Source organism: Myotis daubentonii, chromosome 16 (assembly GCF_963259705.1).
Source record: "Myotis daubentonii chromosome 16, mMyoDau2.1, whole genome shotgun sequence".
NCBI lineage: Eukaryota > Metazoa > Chordata > Mammalia > Chiroptera > Vespertilionidae > Myotis > Myotis daubentonii.
Genome location: NC_081855.1, coordinates 34818064 through 34840221, shown reverse-complemented (window position 1 = coordinate 34840221; position 22158 = coordinate 34818064). Strand labels below are relative to the sequence as shown.

The window sequence follows — 22158 nt, the reverse complement described above, 5'->3', positions numbered from 1 at the left end:
TTTGGTTAATACTCACCTGGGGATATTTTTCTTCTTTTTTTAAAAAATTTAATTTAATTTTTTTATTGTCTAAAGTTCTACATATGTCTCCTTTTTCCCCAGTTGAACCCTCCCCCCCCTCCTCCCCCGCCAGCCATTCCCACCCCGGGCAAGCCCCCACCGCCCCAGTGTCTGTGTCCATTGGTTATACTAATATGCATGCATACAAGTCCTTTGGTTGCTCTCTAACCCCCCCAACTCCCCTGCCATTTGTCTTTGGATCTATTTTTTTTTTTATCAAATTATGTTGTTCATTATATCCCACATATGAGTGAGATCATGTGATATTTATCTTTCTCTGACTGGCTTATTTCACTTAGCATAATGCTCTCCAGTTCCATCCATGCTGTTGCAAATGGTAAAAGTTCCTTCTTTTTTATAGCGGCATAGTATTCCATTGTGTAGATGTACCACAGTTTTTTAATCCACTCATCTGCTGATGGGCACTTAGGTTGTTTCCAAATCTTAGCTATTGTAAATTGTGCTGCTATGAACATAGGGGTGCATATATCCTTTCTGATTGGTGTTCCTGGTTTCTTGGGATATAGTCCTAGGATATTTTTCCATTGAATTTTAGAAAGAGTGGAAGGGAGAGGGAGAGACAGAGAGAAACATCAATGTGAGAGAGACACATTGATTGGTTGCCTCATGCACACAACCTGAGCAGGCTGGGGAACCTACAGCTGAGGTACATGCCCTTGACCGGAATTGAACCCAGGACCCTTCAGTGCTAGGGCTGTAGGTAATTTTCTTAAAATATTTTTGTATGGTAGCAATTGATATGTGGTGATATGGTATATATTTGTATCAAGTAAAGAGAAAATGCAAATCAAGGTGTTAGTTGCTTAAATGGTAGATTTGGAGTGATTGGCAATGTTTGCTTAAGTGGCTTTAAAAGTTTATCTTATACTTCTTTTGTGACTTGACAGTTAAATTTATTTGTGTTTTGCCCAACTAGTGTGGTTCAGTGGTTCTGCATTGTACCTATGAACCAGGAGGTCACGGTTTGATTCCCAGTCAGGGCACATACTGGGTTGCGGGCTTGATCCCCAGTGTGGGGCGTTCAGGAGGCAGCTTATCAATTATTCTCTCCCATCATTGATGTTTCACTTTCCTCTTATGCCTTCCTCTCTGAAACCAACAAAAACATATTTAAAAAGAAAAAAAAGGTCTTATATATATGTTTTACACTTGTCTTAGTTATTCAGTTCTTAGTTTATTGTTAGAACAAGCATCTTTTAAGGCTCTTATTTCTAATATGGAGGGAAAAGAATGGTTACCTCCATTAAAGAAGCAGGTCTTTGTGTTGCTGGTTGAAGGGAGGTATCTCTTTAAGATCACTTTCAACTTGGTGGGTTTTTTTAGTGTTTTGTTTTTTGCCTCAAATGGGTCTCTTCTAAACCTGACTTCACTCTTTGGGTGTGTAGGAGTTTGTGGTCTTGTCATCTGGAAATAGAAGTTTGTTCTAGCACAGTATGTTTGATACCTTTTACAATGTTTTAATTAAGATATAAATGTGTTACTTTATTTCATTGTCTTGAAGGCAAACTTTTTTCCATATTTTTAACATCTCTGGAATTGGGTTGCTTCTTTCATTTGGTGATATCCTAGTTATAATAGCTACTAACTATGGTACTTCTTCATATCAGTGCTATTACAGCTCATTGAAATGTGTTAATTACTAATTCCCCATTATCTGATATCCTGAAATCTCCTTAAGCTTTTTTATATTTCTCTTCTTCTGGTAATGGAATTTTGATAATTGAATAAATACCTCAGTGTATCCTTTTTGTTCATAATTAGAGCAAACATTTACTATGTGCCAAGTACTGATCCGAGTTCTTCTCATTCATATATGATATATGTATCATATATATATGATTATTTCATTATGAGATTTACTGAATTCCATAGTTAAGAGGAATAACTAAAAATGTCAACGTATTTAATGTAAAATATCAGGTTAAATAATATTATAGGCCACCGCAATAAACACTTTAAAATATAATTTAATCCTCACAACTCACTATGTGAAAGATATTAAAATTTATTATGTAATCTCATTTTACAAACGAGGAAGCTAAAAATCAGACAGGTTAAGGTTAAGTAACTTGCCCAGAATTATGACATAGATTGTAAGCAACAGAACTGGGGTTTGAACTCATATCTGCCTGACTTCAGTGTTTTTGTGCCTAATGGCTATAACTCTTTCTGGCTTTAGAAACTTGTATAACTTGGATTTTTAAAAACAAACAAACAAACAAACAAACAATACCTTTTTTTGGCAGAGGGCAGGATGGCAGGTGGGGGAATCTGAGTTGCGGGGGGGTGTCTATTTCTGTCCTAAGAGTTTGTAAAATAATCTATAACGTGTTCAAAGAAGATAAAATAATTGATTTTTTATTCTTTTGCATATTAAGATGGTGATGGAATTTCCTGACAATGTGTTAAATCTTGATGGCCATCAAAATAATGGTGCACAACTAAAGCAGTTTATTCAGGTAATAGTTTTAAAACCCAGTCTTTTAAAGTGTGTGTGTGTGTGGGGGGGGGGGTGTTTTAAAGAGTCATTGAAAATTTTAGCTGTATTAATTTTGTTTTAGCTAGGGCTCTTTAGGTCTTAAGATTACATTGAAGTTGCTTTCTTTTATTATAACTACAGTGAATATATTTATGTACTTTTCATGTGAAAGAGATTAGGTTTTGGTGTGTTAACATTTTACATGTCTATATGGCTTTAATTTCACTAGGTCATCTTTCCTGTTTTTTAAAGATAAGGTATACAACTTTTCATTGAGAACTTGTTGATTTTCTTATATAGAAATTTTTATTCAAGTAAAAAAAAAATTAACCCTGTGTTGTGAGCTTTTTGATTATTTAATTCTTATGCAGTATTATCTACACTAATAAAAGAGAAAAATAGTAATTGGCATACGACGCTACCCTTTTCATTGGCTAATCAGGGCTATATGCAAATTAACTGCCAACTAAGATTGGCAGTTAACTGCCAACAAGATGGCGGTTAATTTGCATATGTAGGCACAATGCAGGGAGGCGAAAGGGAAAGCAGGAAGAAGCCCCCTGCCACTGACAGTGATCGGAAACCCAGGGGGGAGCTAAGAGCTGGGGGGCCGTCTTTGCCCTGCCCCCTAGCCATGATCGGAGAATCAGGTGCCTTTTCTGCCCTGGCCAGTGATAGCAGGAGGTAGGGGTGGAGCCAGCGATGGGAGCTGGGCACGGTCGAAGCTGGCAGTCCCAGGAGCTAGGGGTCCCTTGCCTGGGCCTAAAGCGAAGCCTACGATCGCGGGGCCGCTGCCACTGCAGGTCCCTGCTGCCCGGGCCGGATGCCTAGGCCAGAGGCGTTAGGCCTGGGCAGGGGCGGAGCCTGCAACCGCAGGGAGCTGGGAGTCCCCTGCCCAGGCCTGACACCTCTGCCGGAGGCCTCAGGCCTGGTCAAGGGGCCGATCCGGTGATTGGTGATCGGAGGGTGATGAGGGTCAACTCCTCTGGCCGAGGCATCAGGCCTGGGCGGGGGGTGGAGCTGGGGATTGGAGGGATATGATGGTCCCCTTGCCCAGGCCTGAAGCCTGGGTCAGAGGCGTCAGGCTTGGGCAGGGGGTGGAGCAAGCGATCAGAGGGAGATGGGGGTCCCCTGCCCAGGCATGATTCCTGGGCCAGAGGCCTCAGGCCTGGACGGGGACCAGAGCCAGTGATCGGGGGGAGATGGGGGTCCCTTGTCCAAGCCTGACACCTCTGGCGGAAGCGTCAGGCCTGGGCGAGGGTCCGATCAGGCGATCGGAGGGTGATGGGGGTCTATGCCTCTGGCCGAGGCATCAGGCCTGGGCAAGGGGCAGAGCCAGCAATTGGAGGGGTCTGGGGGTCCCCTGCCCAGGCCTGATGCCCCTGTCAGAGGCGTCAGGCCTGGGCAAGGGGCCGATCCTGCGATTGGAGGGTGATGGGGGTCAACGCCTGAGGGCTCCCAGTATGTGAGAGGGGGCAGGCTGGGCTGAGGGACAACCCCCCCCGCCACACCCAGTGCATGAATTTCATGCACCGGGCCCCTAGTACTTTATAATACACTATATATATTTAAGATAATGGAGGATAAATTGTTACTTTATTTCAGAATTCTGTTTCTGCCTTTGGAGTAAAATTTGAATGAATGGTTAATAGTAAATGTGAGAAAAATCCATTTTAGGTGTAAACTTACTTTTCCATCTGGTTTTTTTAGTAAAGCTGGAGGCATTACTTATAGTGTAACTATAACTCCATCCAGGTAGAAGTTATTTGCTAAAGGTTTGCCCATTTCTCTACAGCTGTAGTTCTCAGTCATTTTTCAACCTTGTCATAGCCAACAGATAACATTCATATGCACCAGCATATTAGTTACTCATTGCAGGTTCCTACATAGGTACGATAGGCGTTGTTCTTGCCCACTAATCCATAACACACCTATCCATACCTCCAGGTTAAGAATTGCTGTTCTACATGATCACCATCCTAACTTGACTCCTGTAGCTAAACATAGTGTGTTGTTAAAAGTTGAGAAGACATGGTAAAGCTGCACTGTCTTTTTTTCTCTTTTTTTTCAATTTAAAGCAAGAGTATTTAACTTAATACTTGAATAAACACTAAATTTCCAAATGCAGGCCTTCTTTTTGCTATGCTGGGGCACATCCTAAGCAGAGCTTTTTATAACCTAGTTTCTAGAAAGGGGAGTTTATGCAGCAAACAGTATCATATGGACAAGGCTGACCATTTTGCCTTTTTAAAAAATATGCTTTTATTGATTTTAGGGAAAGGGAGAGAGGGACAGAAGCATCAGTGATGGAGAATTATTAATCGACTGCATCCTGCATGTACCCTACTGGGGATTGAGCCCAAAACCTAGACATGTGCCCTGACCTGAAATTAAACCACGACCTCCTAATTCATGGGTAGATGCTCAACCATTGAGTCACACTAGCTAGGCTACTTTGCTTTTTTTTTTTTTTTTTTTTTTTAATATTTTATTGATTTTTCACAGAGAAGAAGGGAGAGGGACAGAGAGTCAGAAACATCGATGAGAGAGATCGATCAGCTGCCTCCTGCATACCCCCCACTGGGGATGTGCCCGCAACCAAGGTACACGCCCCTGACCGGAATCGAACCCGGGACCCTTCAGTCGGCAGGCCGATGCTTTATCCACTGAGCCAAACCGGTCCGGCTACTTTGCTTTTTTTGACTCAGTTGCAGATAGAGATGGCAAGCCTTGCCCAAGTTGTACTTAATGCACAAGGATAGAAACCAGAAGTAGTAGTAAAAGAGTAATTTTATGTGTTTATTAAGGATTCTTCATTTTTCTTTCAGCGACATAGTATGCTTAAACAACAAGATCTAAGTATTGCCATGGTGGTGACGTCACGTGAAGTGTTGAGTGCACTCTCTCAGCTTGTCCCGTGTGTTGGTTGTCGTCGCAGTGTGGAGCGCCTCTTTTCCCAGCTTGTAGAGTCTGGAAATCCTGCCCTTGAACCCCTGACAATAGGGCCCAAGGGAGTTTTATCTGTAACTCGAAGTTGTATGACTGATGCAAAGAAACTTTATACATTATTTTATGTACATGGGTAAGTATAATCAATTAGGAAAAAATGGGTTTGTTAAGTTTTTTAACTTGGTGACAGTGGTAGCTTTTATTCTAAATTTGGTTGGAGTAAATCTTGATTCCAAATCAGTAATTTTGAGTAACTTATATGTGTCAGTGACTATAAAATTTCTGTTTTCATATGGGGAGAGGCAGGCCATAAGCAAATACATAATTTGTCAGGTATGATATTGCAGAGAAAAATCAGGAAGATAGAGAATGAGTGGGTAGAATTAATACGGAGAATGGTTAGGGAAGGCCTCTTATAACATTGAATATAGACTTGCATGAGGTGAGTGAAACGTGGATATCTGGGGGAAGAGAAGGAGCTGCAAATGTAAAGGTTCAGAAGTTGAGGTTTCTTGACACGTTTGAAGAACAGCAAGGAAGCCATTGAACAGCTGGAGCCAGATGAATGAAGGGAATAGTAATAAAAGATGAGGTCAGAGGAGTAATAAAGGCCCAATTATGTAGTGCCATCTTGAGGCCTTTTTTATTCTGAGTGAGATGGGAAGATTTGGGAGGGTTTTGATTTGAAGTTTCCGTTACTTTGACTTCTGTGTTGAGAATAAATGGAAAGGATGGAGTAAAGGCAGAGAAACAGGCTGTTTAATAATCCATTAGAGAGATAACAGGTAATAAATGGTTGAATCCTGGTTGTATTTTTGAGGAATGAGCCAACAGGATTTTTGGATAGATTGGATGTGGGAGGAAGGTATCAGGGATGATTCTTAGAACAAATAGTTTCCATTTTCTGAGATGGATAAGACTGGAAGGAGCAATTTTGCAGAGCTCACTTTTGGACATGTTAAATTTGATGCAGATTTTACATGATAAGGGAGCCTTCATAAGGAAATAAGGACCCAAAGAAGTGGTTAGGCATGAGCATTTAAAAAAAATTGATTGATTTGAGAGAGAAAGAGAGAAACATTGATTTGTTGTTCCACTTATTTGTGCATTCTTTGGTTGATTCTGGTATGTGCCCTGACTGGGATTGAACCTGCAACGTTGGCATATCAGGACAATGCTCTAACCGAGCTACCTGGCCAGGGCTGGCTGTGTTAAGTTTGAGATATCAACTTGGCATCCAAGTCGAGTTCAGAGAGCTCTGACTGAGAGATGTAAATTTGTTTAACCAGCATACACACACACACACACACACACACACACACACACACACGTATATGTATAGGAACATACATATATGTGTATTTATACTTAAAATATAACTATAGTATTTAAATATATAGTATATAAATATATGGTATATTAGACACAGACACATACATATAAAATTTAAGACAATGATATGAGATTTGATCATCAAAAAGTGTATAAATAGGAACAGAGAAGAGGTCTGAAGACAAAACCCTGGGGCTTTCTTTTTAGAGGTGGTGGTAGAGACTTTGGATTTTTATTCTGTCTGAGAAATGCTTTGGGTGGTTTTTGAACAGAGAATAACATAATGTGATTGTAGTTTTGAAAAGATCATTCCAGCTGCTAAATGTGAAGCCTGAGAATGTAAAGGCAAAAAGACCATTTGGGAGGCCAGCTGTTACCATTGTCTGAGCTAGAGAGAAGTTGGGCAAGGGTGGTGGTGATGATGGAGGTGATGAGAAGTGGTTTGATTCTGGATATAAAGTTAGTTTCCAGGCTTTCCTGATTAGTTGGATGTAAGGTATGGATGTTAGCTCTACATATTCTGTATTTGCATAAAATTTCTGTTGATGGCTTCTCATCAAGGATAGTTAGTATATATTTAGATAATGTTTGGACAAGGGAAGGTGACTGAGAGGTAGCAATCAAATAAAATATTTCAGGTACACTGCTAGATAAAGTGCAGATGCAGGGGATGAATGAGACAGATGCAATCTGGGAGAAAGTATGTTGAATAGAGCAGGTCTCCTTTAACATTTTGACAGAATGGAATGGGAAGGCTAGTGTACAGACTCTTTTTGGTTAGAATTTATTTGATAAGAGATTTTCTAAGTAAGTGATGTGTTTATAATACTTTAAATATAGCAAAAGGTGGTAAATAGATATTTGGAAATTTTAAAGAAAAATAAATGTATTTAAACAATTTTCTATTTTAGAAAGAGAGGAGGGGGAGAGAGAGAGAGAGGAACATTGATTTGTTGTTTCATTTATTTATGCATTTATTGGTTGATTCTTGTGTGTGCCCTGACTAGGGATCAAACCCACAACCTTGGAGTATTGGGATGATGCTCTAACCAACTGCGCTACCTGGCCAGGGCAAGAAAAATAAATATTAATCAAACCTTTAATGGTTTATTTTTAATTAGGTCCAAACTAAATGACATGATAGATGCTATTCCAAAAAGTAAAAAGAACAAGAGATGTCAGTTGCACTCCTTAGATACGCACAAACCAAAACCTTTGGGGTAAGTAGAATTGAATATCAAGATACTTTGTCATTGTTAAGATTATAAATGTTGATTACGTTTAGTAAAAAGAAAACACTGAGTTTTATTTCTTTAATTGGTTATACATAACAAAAGTCAAAATATGTTTCCTGTTTATGTAGGCCTTTTTGATAATATACAAGTTCTCAATATAGATTTGATTTTTTTAAAAAGTTTATGTAAATGTTTCAGAGGAAAGAGGTGGAGATGTTTGTGGAAATTGATGTAGCCAATATTAAGTTTTTCAAAGTACTGATATCATTCTTTTATTTAATATTCATAATATATAAATTATTTTTCTTGTCTTTCTTATCCTAATAACTTATAAGGATTAAAAAAAAAAGGCTTGAATCAGTTATAGCAATATTTATGTAACTAATTTGCAGTTTTCTTCTTGGTTAGGTGATATAATGCCCAAGGCTGCTTCTGCCTTCATCTCCTAATACAATATCACAGTTGCCCCCTACAAAGTTGCTTGGGGTTGTAGGTGGTAAGGAGAAGCCATGGATTTTGAAGAGAGTTTGTAAGACGTAACTTCAGTTTTTGAAAGAATTGGATAATGTAAAAACTATACTTCTGAATTAATTTAAAAAACTAGCTTTGAATATCTCCTTAGTAGTATTGACATCATTGTTATATAAACATTTTCCTCCCTTGATAAAAAGACCTGGATGCCAAAGTGGTGTTAATAATCTATTAACAAGATTTTTTCTGTAATCAGAAACAAACATTTTTTAAAAATGTTATTATGAAAACTGTCAAACACATAGAAAAATAGACAACAAGGATTTCCTTCCCCCCAAATACCTTTACCCAGATTCAGCAGTAGTTATCAATATTTGCCACATTTGTTTTTCTTATCTACGTTTTTCTTTGCTGAAGCACTTAAAAACAAGTCAGGTATCATGTTGTTTTACTCCTGCACATTTCCACATGTATCTCTAAATATAAATATATTTTATTTCATAATGATAGTGCTATTATAACAGCTAACAAAATAAACTGTAATAATCCAATACCTAGTTTATAGTCAGATTTTTTACATCTGTCTCAAAAAGTGTCTTTTTACTTTGATTTGCTAGCATCAGGATCCAAACAAAAATCACACATTACATGATGTCTAAATGTGAGAGTACTGTGAATCCAGTAAATAAACTAAAGTGGTTATCTAAGGATAACTGTTATTTCACATAACTGATTTAACAATATCCTTAGAGAATTCCTGACTTTGTGAATGCAGAATTCAGTCTGATTTTCTCATTAGACAGTAACCTAGACTGACCTTTGGCTAAAGCTACAGAATAGAATGATATAATAAAAAGCCTGCCTTCTGTTTTGTTGTGCATATTCATTAAGGTACTAAAAAGCAACAGGTTACCCAACATCTTTTATATGTGTTCATTGCCACCTTCCTTCAAACACCAATTCTTCCACTTTTGCTCTGGATTACATCTCTCTTGTTCTCAGTGACTTTGTATTATTAGTTACTTTTATTAAGTTGACATACAGCTCTGTTTTCTATCCTTTAGCTTAAGACAAAACAAACTTCCACAGAGTTTATATCCCCTTTCACCTACAGCCCACCACATGGAATGCCAAGTGTTTTAGAAGGTTGTTTGCCAAGTTATGGAATAGTATGAATTGAGTTAGTTGATCTTATTCAGTTATTTCCACATGATATATGGAAAGCAGACCAGGGAGTACCGTCTGCTTAGCCAAGACTCCCTCTCTTCCACTTTGGATGGTCACTGCCATTGTATACTACTAGAGGCCCGGTGCATGAAATTCATGCATGGGTGGGGTCCCTGGGCCTGGCCGGCCATCAGGGCCAATCGGGGCCAGGCTAATCAGGGCTGGGCTGGAGAGGAGGTGATGGTCGCCACACGGGCATGGAAGGAACTGACGCTGGACGCCGACATTGCCATCGTTGGCGCTGTGCAGGTCCTCGCCTCCCCCCACTTCCCTTACTGACACGCCGCCATCGTGGCAGGCCTATTGCTCGCTGGGGGGAGGGACAGAGCATGGGCAGTTGGCCACTGGCCCCAAGCAGAGAGCTGACTCTTGGCCCCCCTGGGAAAGGGGCCGCATTCCCTGCCACCCACCCCCAGTTCCCCGTCCCAGCCCAGGGACTGGCCCCCCAATTGAGGCCTGCCGGCTGGGGGGAGAGACTGTGGGAGGTTGGCTGTGGGAGTGCACTGACCACCAGGAGGCAGCTCCTGTGTTGAGCGTCTGCCCCCTGGTGGTCATTGCATGTCATAGCAACCAGTCATTCCAGTGGTTCCGGTCACTTAGGCTTTTATATATATAGATGATTGTCCATTTATATATTTCCAATGTTTTCACCCCTCCCCTTTTCTGTTTAGACTTTATCCAGGGAAAGTATAATCCATTCAATTAGGTTTCAGCCTAACCAATTGCAACAATCCAATTTAGTCTTCCTGAGAGTTTTCTCATAACCATGCAGGTAAACCCATTTTTTTTGTCTGGGAGTGAGTTTGAGATTTGAAAGAAAGGTCTAGGCCAGAGTTATAGGCCTCTGGCTGATGATCAGAGGTTACCTTAGAGAATGAGATATAAAATCACCAAGAGGAAGAGTAGACTAAGAGGAAAGAACGCCGAGGATTCAATATAGTAGTAGAAAAGTCAGTAAGAAAACTTGAGAAAGAATGGCCAGAGAGTTAAGCTGACGACATTGGTGATCTTGATGAGCAGCTCTGTGATTGAGGGGAAGCAGAATCCAGATTGGAATGGGTAAAAAAGTGAATGCACTGTAAGGTTGTAATGGATTAAGCTGTGATTGGAAAGTATAGGAGTAGAACAAGGAAGTGGAAAGACTTTTTCAAAAAGTTTCATTTTGCAAGGAAGGATTGATATAAAAACATTTGGTCTAGAGAGATTATGGATAAAATCTTTATTTGAGCTGTAATCTTTTAAAAACCTTTTTTAAGAATAACGCGTTTACATATTTATAGAATAGTCATTCGGTAGCACTGATTTCATGAATGTTTTCCTCAATTATGAGAACTTGAGTTCAAGAGTTATTTAGTTTTAGGAGATTATGGATCACTCAAGCATAATTAGAAAAAGGAAATATGGGAGTTGAGAGAAGAAGGATGTCATATGGGAGGCAGAGCAGGAGTTGAGGTTATGTTTAAAAAATAAGGAGCACTGAACCTTGACCTGAGCCCTTATGAGAGGGAATAGGGAGCTGAATTATATGTATGGCCTTACATGGGCAGGTGGTTGAAAAATACCTACTTAGCTATATAGAGTAGGTTAAGTAAAGATTCTGAGGTTTTTTCATCTCAAGCACCCAAAGCAAGGACTGTAGTGAGGACCTGCAGAAGAACAGGGAGCCAGTTATTCAGAATTATGAAAAATTAAGACTATCATTGAATGGAATATACACATACATTTCTCTTGGAATGCATACTGCAGTTAAGCAAAATGCATGACAGCACCACATTGAAACCCGTGGAGGAGAGTCTAAGTTTAAGAAAAATTATTTGTATAGTACTTATTACTAATTTAGGCTGTTTAAAGTATCTTAGTATGCTATTTTTATTTTAGTAACTATAAAAATTTATTTACTATAATTAGATTAACCTGTGACTTTCCCAGCTTAAATGTGAAGGTAGATAAACATTTTGTTGCATGGACTAGCTACAAAATTACATTGAGTGGATCAAAACTTGTTATAATTTTCAATTTGTGGAATATTGATCTATGTTTATAGGTGAGAATATAAATTTTTTCAGGCCTTTTCACTTTAAAACATTCCAAGTACATTTACTCATAAAATGCTTAGTATATTAACCAGTTACTACCTTGATAAATGTAAATGTTAAATTGTATCAGGTAAACTTTAATAGCTGAGCAGGAGTTTTTATGTAAAGATATAAACACATGTTTAACATTTTAATATGGTTAAAAGGAATATACAGTGATATATACAAATTTTCAAACTCATTTAATATTTTAATGTATTAAAAAGTTCATGATTTTAATATAGACTATAGAAATTATTCCTTCAGATAATCTCAGTGTCACTAAGCTTTGTACTATACTGTACTACAGTGAAGGGAGCAGTAGCAGTGTCAGTTCAGAGAAGTTAAGTACAGATAAGAGAAGTAGTGAAGACCACAGGAAGGACAGCAAGTGTAGGATCATTTTGCATTATGGACCTTTCCAGGGAACAGCCAGGTAAAATCAAGCAATACTTTACTCTGCTTTTTTTTTTTTACCCTTATGTATTTCTCCTTCTTATTAATATTTTTTTCTTTCTGCAGAGGTTGTTGGATGGACGTATGGGAACTAATGTCCCAAGAATGCAGAGATGAAGTAGTTTTAATTGACTCTAGTTGTCTTTTAGAAACACTAGAAACATATCTGCGAAAACACAGGTAAGTGTAAAGGTCATGATCGTATAGTTGGAAGGTGTCTTAGCTGTCATCCAGAGTAGTCACCGACCTCCATGTAATAGTACTCCAGCCTTTCCATTAATACCTGGCCCTAGGCAGAGCTTACCGTTAAGGTAGACAATTCTTTTATGGGATGAATCTGTGTTAGCTTTCGTGTTTAGCCACCATCTCCTTTTTGAGGGGTAATTTTTATCTTAGTTCCCTGTCAGCCTTTCAAGAAGCAAAATGATTGAATTGAGTAAAGTGTACTTAATTTAGAAACTCTACTCTTTGTTTTTATAACAGAAGCATTTCATGATGTCATTTTCAAAATTAAAGTTAAATTAGCTGCTTTAATTTAGTAATATTTTGAACTTTTTCTATATTTTCTTCTATAATATTCTATAAATTTTTTGTCAAAACAAAAATAGAGTTGGAATTTCTGTGCTTCATGTACTATAAAAGTACAGATTTTTTAGAATGCTACTTAAGTGTCAATAACGTTTGGAAATTTGCAGGGAGGGGAGAAAGAGTGCAGTAGGAAAGGAAACTGGTGAGGGAGCTATTTAGAGATGGCGTTCTTGGGGGGAATTGATGTCATCTATATATATAAAAAGCCAGCGACCTTAACACTGTAATGACTGGTTGCTATGACGCCCACTGTGGCCCCGGCTGATGGGGGGGGGCGGCCGGGGCCGGCAGCCAATCTCCCGCGGCCCCTGATTGGCCTCTCCCACCTAGATTGAGGATGGGGCAGCCGGCCAACCTCCTGTAGCCCCTCACCTGGGCTGGCCCCGCCCCCGATGGGCCCCCACCATTCTGATCGGCCTGCGGCCCCTCCCCCCAGCCACCTCCGCCCAGATCGCCCCCCCAAATCAGGGGTGGGGCCAGCTGGCTACCTACCCACGGCCCCTCCCCCAGGCCGCTGGCCCCCTCTCGGCTCCCCCCACCCCATAGCCCTTCTCCACGGCCAGCCCCATCCCCTATCAGTCCCCACCACCCTGATAGGTGGCCCGTGGCCCCTCCCCACAGCTGGCCAGGCCCTGATCGGGCCCAATCGGGGTGGGGCCGGGGTGGGGCGGCCGGCCAACATCCTGCCATCTCCTCCTGACAGGCCCGGCCCAATCTGCTGATTGGGGCAGCGCTGGCCAGACCTCACCTGTGCACAAATTCATGCACTGGGCCTCTAGTATCTAATAAATTATGCCTCTTCCATTGTCAATGAAATTTTTCTCCCCTTTGTTTTCTTCTAGGAGTTTTATAGTTTCAGGTCTTAATGTTTAGGTTTTTAACCCATTTTGAGTTAATTTTTTAGTTTTACTTGTCAACGCTATTACCTCTGTTTACCAAGTGGGCTTAGAACTTCTAGTTTAACATGTACTCATTTCAGGAAACAGTTATTTACTATTGGGCCAGAAAGATGTGTGTATCAAACTAATGCATGGCAGCGTAAGGGTAAATACTATAGTAAGAAGAGTAAATCAAATCAGAGGAACACAGAGGAAGTTTGAATTCTCGTTATGGGAATTGCAGAAGGCTTCTTTTTACACACACACACACACACACACACACACACATAATATTTGATGATTTTTAAAGAGGAAGGAGAGCGAGAGAGAGAAACATTGATAGCGGAATGTTGCTCGTTCCCCACCGGGATCAAGCCCGTAACTTAGGCATATCCCCTGACTCGTAATCAAACCAGCAACCTTTTGGTGCATGGGATGACTCTCAACCAACTGTTAGCCACACTGACCAGGGCACAAAAGGGTTCTTTAAGAATGAACTTGAGTTAGGCAAATGGAGCTCTAGCTATACTCATGTAATATCTAAATTTGTATTTACCTTACATGTATGTGTTGTCCATTGTGTAAGGAGGCTTTTTAAAAACATGCTGTGCAGCCCTTGCCTGTTTTGCTCAGTGGTTAGAGCATTAGCCTGTGGACTGAAGGGTCACAGGTTTGATTCCAGTCAAGGGCATGTACCCCGGTTGCAGGCTCGATCTCCAGCCCTGGTTGAGGCACCAACCAATCGATGAGTATCTTTCACATCGATGTTTCTCTCTGTCTCTCCCCCTCCCTTCCACTCTAAAATTCAATGGGGGAAATATTCTCAGGTGAGGATTAATTTTTTAAAAATACTGTTAGGTCTGTGTCATTGTCTAGTACACTGTTATATCCCTCATGAAATAATTACACAGCCAGTTCTTAATTTTGAGGTTTTTCTTTTCAACAGGTTTTGCACTGATTGCAAAAATAAAGTCCTCCGAGCATACAATATCCTTATTGGTGAACTTGATTGCAGCAAAGAGAAGGGCTATTGTGCTGCACTTTATGAAGGTTTGCGGTGCTGTCCACATGAACGACACATACATGTTTGCTGTGAAACGGACTTCATTGCACATCTTTTGGGTCGTGCTGAGCCAGAGTTCGCAGGAGGGTATGAGTATGTAATTTGCTAGAATGGGCTATCTAGCGCTTTGCTTCATTTTATTACTGAAAGTTTATTTTCATCACCTTCTGCATCAGTACATATAATATGTATAAATTAAAGTGTGCCTGTAAAAATTTGCTTTCTTTAAAATATGCATTTCTTAATTTACTAAGTAAAAATAGGGAGAATGTGTTCTGTGGTGTTTGGTTCAGTCCTTTGCTCCTTGTTGCTTGAAGTAGGCAGACTTTTTTTTTGGCTTTCATTATTATAGATGATCATTTTCATTTGAAAATGATTAGAAGGGATAGTTTTCCTCCTTCATCCATGCATTTTCATATTTAAATGTTGTTTATAATGATGGTTTTTGCATAGGAAGTCAGGCCTTTGCAGCAGGGGGTTATGAAGTACTTTATTAATGTAATTCATGAACTGTGTATATTACTATTAAGTTATATAGGAACCTAAAATTTTATCTGTGGCTTTGTTGTGAAATATCAGGAAAAGTTGTTTATAGAATAAATGGAACCCATTTGTTTGTGTTTTGTGTATCAACTTTCATTTGAGTGCCTACGTTCTGTTAGGCATTTAGAATACAAATACTCTTTTATCTCTGAAGTTCTGTGAACACTTCCGAAGACTGGCTTAGAGGGCTTTTGCCCATGATTGAGTCACTTTGGCATTGCCTTTCTCCATTCACCCTCAAAAAAGAAACAAAGCCCAAATAGACATTGGCTGTAATTGGAAGGTTAGAGTAACTGTCATGCCTACCATGAGCTGGACACTTGTATGTGTGACTTCTCTGTGCCCCAAAACCATCTATTTAGGGCCAGTTCCTGAATTACCTTATTTTTAGCAATATTAGGACTGAGCTCTACCTGCATGTATATTTCTCATTTTTTATATACATGTGTGCTTGTGTGTTTATGCATTAATTGAATTTGAATGTATAACTGTCTTGTTGTTATTAGGTTAATAGGTAGGAAGATTGTGTTTAAAATCTGAACTTGCAGGTGTGTTATTCAGCTTTTACTGTTCCAATGGAAGGAGTTATGTATAATTTATTCTCCTTTATAGGCGAAGAGAAAGGCATGCTAAGACAATAGATATAGCTCAAGAAGAAGTTCTGACCTGCTTGGGAATTCATCTTTATGAAAGACTGCATCGGATATGGCAAAAACTACGAGCAGAAGAGCAGACGTGGCAGATGCTTTTTTATCTTGGTGTTGATGCTTTACGTAAGAGTTTTGAGGTAAGAACAATGGGCTACTTCAGTGTCCAAGGTTGCTTAAGTTATTGGACTGACTCTTAGTGTAAGCCATCAGGCTCACCTTGCCTCAGAGGGCTGTAATCCATTGATACAATGTCCTGTCTTTTAGGGGGTTAGGGAAGAAGTTTCCTGGGGAACTGGAATTTAGAAGAAGTTTGTGGGTTTTTCTTTGTTTTGCCTGCCTTGGCTTTGTAGATTTTCTCAGAGTAGAAAACTGAAGTTGGTTATTATTTAACAAGATGCTGCCATGAAGCATAACTAATGAAAAGTTAAAAGCAGCTCAAAAATAAGAAACAAAATTAGAAGCCTTTAATGAGACCCAGTATGCTTGCTGATGTCCAATAATATGAAGTAAATGCTGTCAAAATGCCATGATATAAGAACTACGTCTTAGTACACAAGGCTCTTTATAATGTTGGTATTGGGTTCAGTGCTTGTGATTTGGTAACCTTTTTTTCAGTTAAACACTATAGAACATACATTTTTGGCTAGTGAATATTTTGTTATAGTGTAGTACAGTGATGGCCAAACTTTTGAGCTCGGCGTGTCAGCATTTTGAAAAACCCTAACATAACTCTGGTGCCGTGTCACATATAGAAATTTTTTGATATTTGCAACCATAGTAAAACAAAGACTTATATTTTTGATATTTATTTTATATATTTAAATGCCATTTAACAAAGAAAAATCAACCAAAAAAATGAGTTCGCGTGTCACCTCTGACATGCGTGTCATAGGTTCGCCATCACTGGTGTAGGACATGATTATAATCCTTTCTTTGATTCACCAGTCCCTTCTGAAAATGGTATGAAAGCTACAAACGCTTTTTTCAGAAGCCTATCATGACCTTAAAGCACTGTTCTAGGCAGTCAGGAGATTTGTACTAGTTCTTGCTGAATAGATTTCTTACTCCTTTTCTCCTTGTATGTTCATGTCTTCAATAACTAGATCATCTAATGGGGTTAAATATTAAATAGTCTTCTTATTATGTGACCAAATGAATGCTTAATTTGCTGTGTTAAAATTCTGAAATAGGGAAAAAAAATTCAGAAATTAGAATATGCTGGTGTGTGTAAGTCTGCCTTTCCCATAGGGATTAGTTGTATATTCACTTCCTGTGTAGATTTTAAGACTGTCATCACTTAAGGTATTAATATTTGAAATTCTTTGTGGGGATTACTGACAGAATTGCAGCATGAAATAATCAGTTTCTGTGTTTGTGGTATCATTTAAAATTAACAAATGAGAATGTTCATGGAAAATAAAGGAAGTTTTGACCACAGTGATTCACTTTCAACTTTTGTTTTTGTAATAGATGACCGTGGAAAAAGTACAAGGGATTAGCCGATTGGAACAACTTTGTGAAGAATTTTCAGAGGAGGAACGAGTAAGAGAACTCAAGCAAGAAAAGAAACGCCAAAAACGGAAAAATAGACGAAAAAATAAATGTGTATGTGACATTCCTACTCCCCTCCAAACAGCAGAGGAAAAGGAAGTAAGCCAAGAGAAGGTAGTATTCCTTAATATTGACTCATGAATACATTGTATTGCTTTTTGCTAGATTTTGGCATTTTCACTATCCTTTTTCCAGAATGTGAGCTCCTGCCTTTTTTCCTGTTATAATCTGTATAAGCCACATTTTTTAGTCATGTGTTTGTTTTATAAAGATGGTTTTCTTTTTAATCCTCATCCGAGAATATTTTTTCATTGATTTTTAGAGAGAGTTGGAGAGGGAAAGACAGAGATATCGATGTGAGAGAAACACATCAATTGGTTGCCTACTGCATGAGCCCTGACCAGGACCCGAGCTGGGAGGAGCCTGCAATCGCGGTACATGCCCTTGACTGGAATCGAACCTGGGACCCTTTGGTCCACAGGCTGAGGCTCTATCAACTGAGTCAAACTGGCTATCTTTTCCCTGACCTTGGTATACTGTTAGATCAAAGTTAACTCCAGGAGGTCATGGTTTGATTCCCAGTCAGGGCATATGCCTGGATTGCAGGCTTGATCCCCAGTTTGGGGGGTGTGGGAGGCAGCTGATCAATGATTCTCTCATCATTTTCTATCTCTTTCTTCCTCTCTGAAATCAATAAAAATATATTTTTAAAAAAAGTTAACTCCGAACATGACCTAGAGCAGTTCTCAACTTTTTGGTCTTAGGACCTGTTTGCATTCTTAAAAATTAAGGTGCCCATAATCTTTTGTTTATGTAGATTGTATCTGTCAATATTACAGTATTAGAAATTGAAATGGAAAAATTTTAAATTATTGGTTCTTTTAAAAATAATTTCATTGTGTGTTAACATAAATAACATCTTTTTTTCTTTTTATCCTCACCCGAGGATGTATTTATTGATTTTAGAAGGAGAGGAAGGGATGCGGGGGAGAGAAACATCTATTGGTTGCCTCCCATATGCTCCCTGATTTGTTGGGATCAAACCCACAACCTGGGTGTGTGCCCTGACTGGGAATTGAACCTGTTATACCCTTTGGTGTATAGGTTGATGCTTCAATCAGCTGAGCCCCTTGGCCAGGGCTGAATAACATTTTTTTGAAAATTAACTATTTTCAAAAGAAAAGGTGAGATGGGTGGCATTATTTTATATTTTTGCAAATCTCTAATATTTGGCTTAAAGGAATCAATCAGGTGGATTCTCATATCTGCTTCTGCATTCATTCTGTTTTTCTCTTGCTGGTTGAAGCATATGAAGAAAATCTTGCACTTTGAATAGATCTTTTACTCATGCATGATTTTGCAACAGAATGCAAGGTTATTTGAAAGATACCGGTTCAGCCCAGTCGGTGTGACTTAGTGGTTAAGCTTCAACTTACACATAAGGAGGTAATGGTTCCATTCCCAATCTGCACATGCCTGGATTTTGGGCTTCATTCCCAGTAGGGGGCATTCAGGAGGCAGCTGATCAATGATTCTCATCATTGATGTTTCTCTCTCTTTCCCTCTCTCTCTCTGAAATCAATAAATTTTTTTTTTTTTTTTTAAAGAAAGATACTGGTTCACTGAGTATCTCCCCAGGTATTGACATTTCATTATATAATACCAGATAATCAATCACATTAAAACCACTGCTGATCTCATCAGAAAGATTTTTAAGTATTGGGAAGCTTCAAGCTCATTGTGCTTGCATATGCAAGTTTCAGAATTCTGGTTGAGTTTGAAAGTTTGGTGAATTTTATCATTGACAACAAATACTGTTCATTGTTTTCCTTGAAGTGATGGGCTGAGTTCATTTTTGTTTTTTAACTTGATTCATTTTTGATAAAATGTCTTTTAATATCCAAGGTTTGAGTAACCATACTTTGTCTTCATTCTTTCTTTCAAGTAAATTGATGATCCAGGAAAAATAGCAACTAATTTAGCTTTCAATTGAAACTGGCACAAGTATCTTCTCCTTGAGATAGTGATTATATTTTGGTGTTCAGCAAAAGTGCTTCAAGTGTACTTCCCATTTGTCACACAGGCTCTTAAAAAGACATTTACTGATGGGTTTATATTTAATAAAATTAATATTTTTATTGCTTCAAAGACATTTAGAAGTGAAATATCTGTCTCCTGAGAGTGCTTGACAAGTGAAGAAAACAGTGACTATTAGTACACTTTGGTTGCCACTGCCTTGATTTGTGTTGCTGAAGCCCCAGGAACTTTTTCCACTGTTGCTTTTGTATCATCAGTGTGTCAATACAGTGAAAGAGCAGATTACATCTTAGTATTACGATGAAAATAGTTTTCACCTAAGGAACCATTAACTCGACTTGCTTTTAGTTGGTTCAGAGTCTTGAAGTGAATTAATATTTTTTTGTGAGAGTAGTTTTTTTTATTGTTAGCCTCATAACTTATCTAATTAGTTAATGTAAGTGTAGCCATTATGGGGTAAACCTTTTTAAAACTTTCTTAATGCTGATCCTTAAAGGAAACAGACTTCATAGAAAACAGCTGTAAAGCCTGTGGCAGCACTGAAGATGGTAATAGTTGTGTAGAAGTAATTGTTACCAATGAAAATACATCATGTACCTGTCCTAGCAGTGGCAATCTTTTGGGGTCCCCTAAAATAAAGAAAGGTAAGTAAATACAGTTTCTTTTTAAAATTAACTCTTAAGTTTATTTTTTCCTTTTAAATGTAAGCTTTTAGAAATGCTGTAACCTAGAATTCAAGAATTGCTTTATAGTACCAAGAGTATCCTTTGGTCAGACACTTAATATTTCCTTTTTCTTTATGGTGTTTGATTTGTTAGTATTTGATAAAAACAAGAAATTGTAAATCCCTAATTGTGTTTTTATTAATTTACTTTCTACTTTTAATAAACCATTAATTTTGAAAATTTTCTATGGTCTTAAATAGTTCACATTTTGTCTTAACATATTTATTGGTATGTTAATTGTAACTGTCACCTAATTAATTCTCAGGCTTATCTCCACACTGTAATGGTAGTGATTGTGGATATTCATCTAGCATGGAAGGGAGTGAAACAGGTTCCCGGGAGGGTTCAGATGTTGCCTGCACTGAAGGCATTTGTAATCATGACGAACACGGTAGGTTCAGATTAAGCTTCCCAATTATTTCTGCTACATGGCTGATTTAAGCACATAAATAAGAGATTACTGATTTCTGCAGGTGATGACTCCTGTGTTCATCACTGTGAAGACAAAGAGGATGATGGTGATAGTTGTGTTGAATGTTGGGCAAATTCCGAAGAGAACAACACCAAAGGAAAAAATAAAAAGAAGAAAAAGAAAAGCAAGATGTTGAAATGTGATGAACATGTTAGTGTCATAACTTGCAATTCTGAAGCCTTTGCGGTTGAGGGAGGAATAGCCTCTTTTCCTTGGTGTGGCAAGTGTGCAGCTTAGCTGCTAGGATTTACTATTATTGTTTTTTAAAGAATGAGTATCTTATGCAGTTCCATTGGTTGCTTATCTTGTGATTTGGGTGTGTGTCTGATGTGGTCATCTGTCCAACAATCCATGAAAGTCATAAATCCAATTCATTCTTTTCATAATATTTTGAAAGCTTGCTTGATTATACTTTTCCATCTGTAAAATGAAGAAAAAGGTCCCTCTCAGATTAAGTTATCTTCTGTAATAATAAAATCGTAATATGCTAATTAGACCGGATAGCCGACACCTTCCGGATGAAGCCAGGGCTGCGATGGCTGAGCCCCTTGCATGAATTCCGTGCATTGGGCCTCTAGTGTGAAGATAAAATGAGATTATATTGCTGGGTTAGCATAGTGCCCAGTATGCAGTGTTTAATAAATTTCAGCTGCTGCTTTTATTCATTATTCTTTTTAGAAATTTAATGCACTATTGGGGCTTTTTGCTATTAATCACTGCCTTCTTACCTGGGAAATCTTTTTGCTATGGTTTTAGATCCAAAAGCTTGGAAGCTGTATTACAGATCCAGGAAATCGAGAGACCTCAGGAAATACCGTGCACACAGTGTTCCACCGTGACAAGACCAAAGATGCACATCCTGAAAGCTGTTGTAGCTCTGAAAAGGGTGGGCAGCCACTGCCTTGGTTTGAGCATAGAAAAAATGTACCACAGTTTGCAGAACCTACAGAAATGTCATTTGGTCCTGATTCCGGAAAAGGTGCCAAGAGCTTAGTTGAACTCCTTGTAAGTAAACCATGATGTCTTATTGTGGATAACTGATTGCCCATGGCTAGATGTGGGAGTGGACAGAATTTTTGAGGGTTTAACCCTTTGCGGTTGTATTAAATTTGGACATGGGTGCTGTACTGGTTGGAATTAATTTCCATTGAAAGAGCAGTGATACATAACATGCAAGATTATGAAGGATAAACAAGATTTATTAATTCTTTTTTGGAACTACGTCACTACTAGTAGAATCACTACAAACGTTATCACTTTCTACGTCAGAGTCAGTATTCAAGGTGCCAAAATAAAACTCTTCATCGTTACTTTCAGATTCGCAGTACACTTTCGGTAACTTTCTT

The 22158-nt window shown here is 38.7% G+C and overlaps 1 protein-coding gene across 10 annotated transcripts in view; it reads left to right on the top strand.

The window, feature by feature from the left end:
- The window catches only part of GGNBP2 (gametogenetin binding protein 2), a 31268-nt gene that overhangs the window by 7077 nt on the left and 2033 nt on the right, over positions 1-22158 (top strand). For 3 of the 10 annotated variants that reach the window (XM_059669727.1, XM_059669726.1, XM_059669728.1), the window contains exons 3-14: positions 2460-2540; positions 5389-5642; positions 7963-8061; positions 12160-12285; positions 12372-12485; positions 14718-14927; positions 15990-16164; positions 17498-17692; positions 20112-20259; positions 20606-20731; positions 20814-20962; positions 21569-21817. In XM_059669727.1, the coding sequence (XP_059525710.1) occupies positions 2460-2540; positions 5389-5642; positions 7963-8061; positions 12160-12285; positions 12372-12485; positions 14718-14927; positions 15990-16164; positions 17498-17692; positions 20112-20259; positions 20606-20731; positions 20814-20962; positions 21569-21817 (1926 nt within the window). Of the gene's footprint in view, positions 1-2459; positions 2541-5388; positions 5643-7962; positions 8062-12159; positions 12286-12371; positions 12486-14717; positions 14928-15989; positions 16165-17497; positions 17693-20111; positions 20260-20605; positions 20732-20813; positions 20963-21568; positions 21895-22158 lie in introns of all 10 variants that reach the window. The other 7 variants (XR_009449208.1, XM_059669730.1, XM_059669729.1 and 4 more) reach the window with 7 other exon arrangements.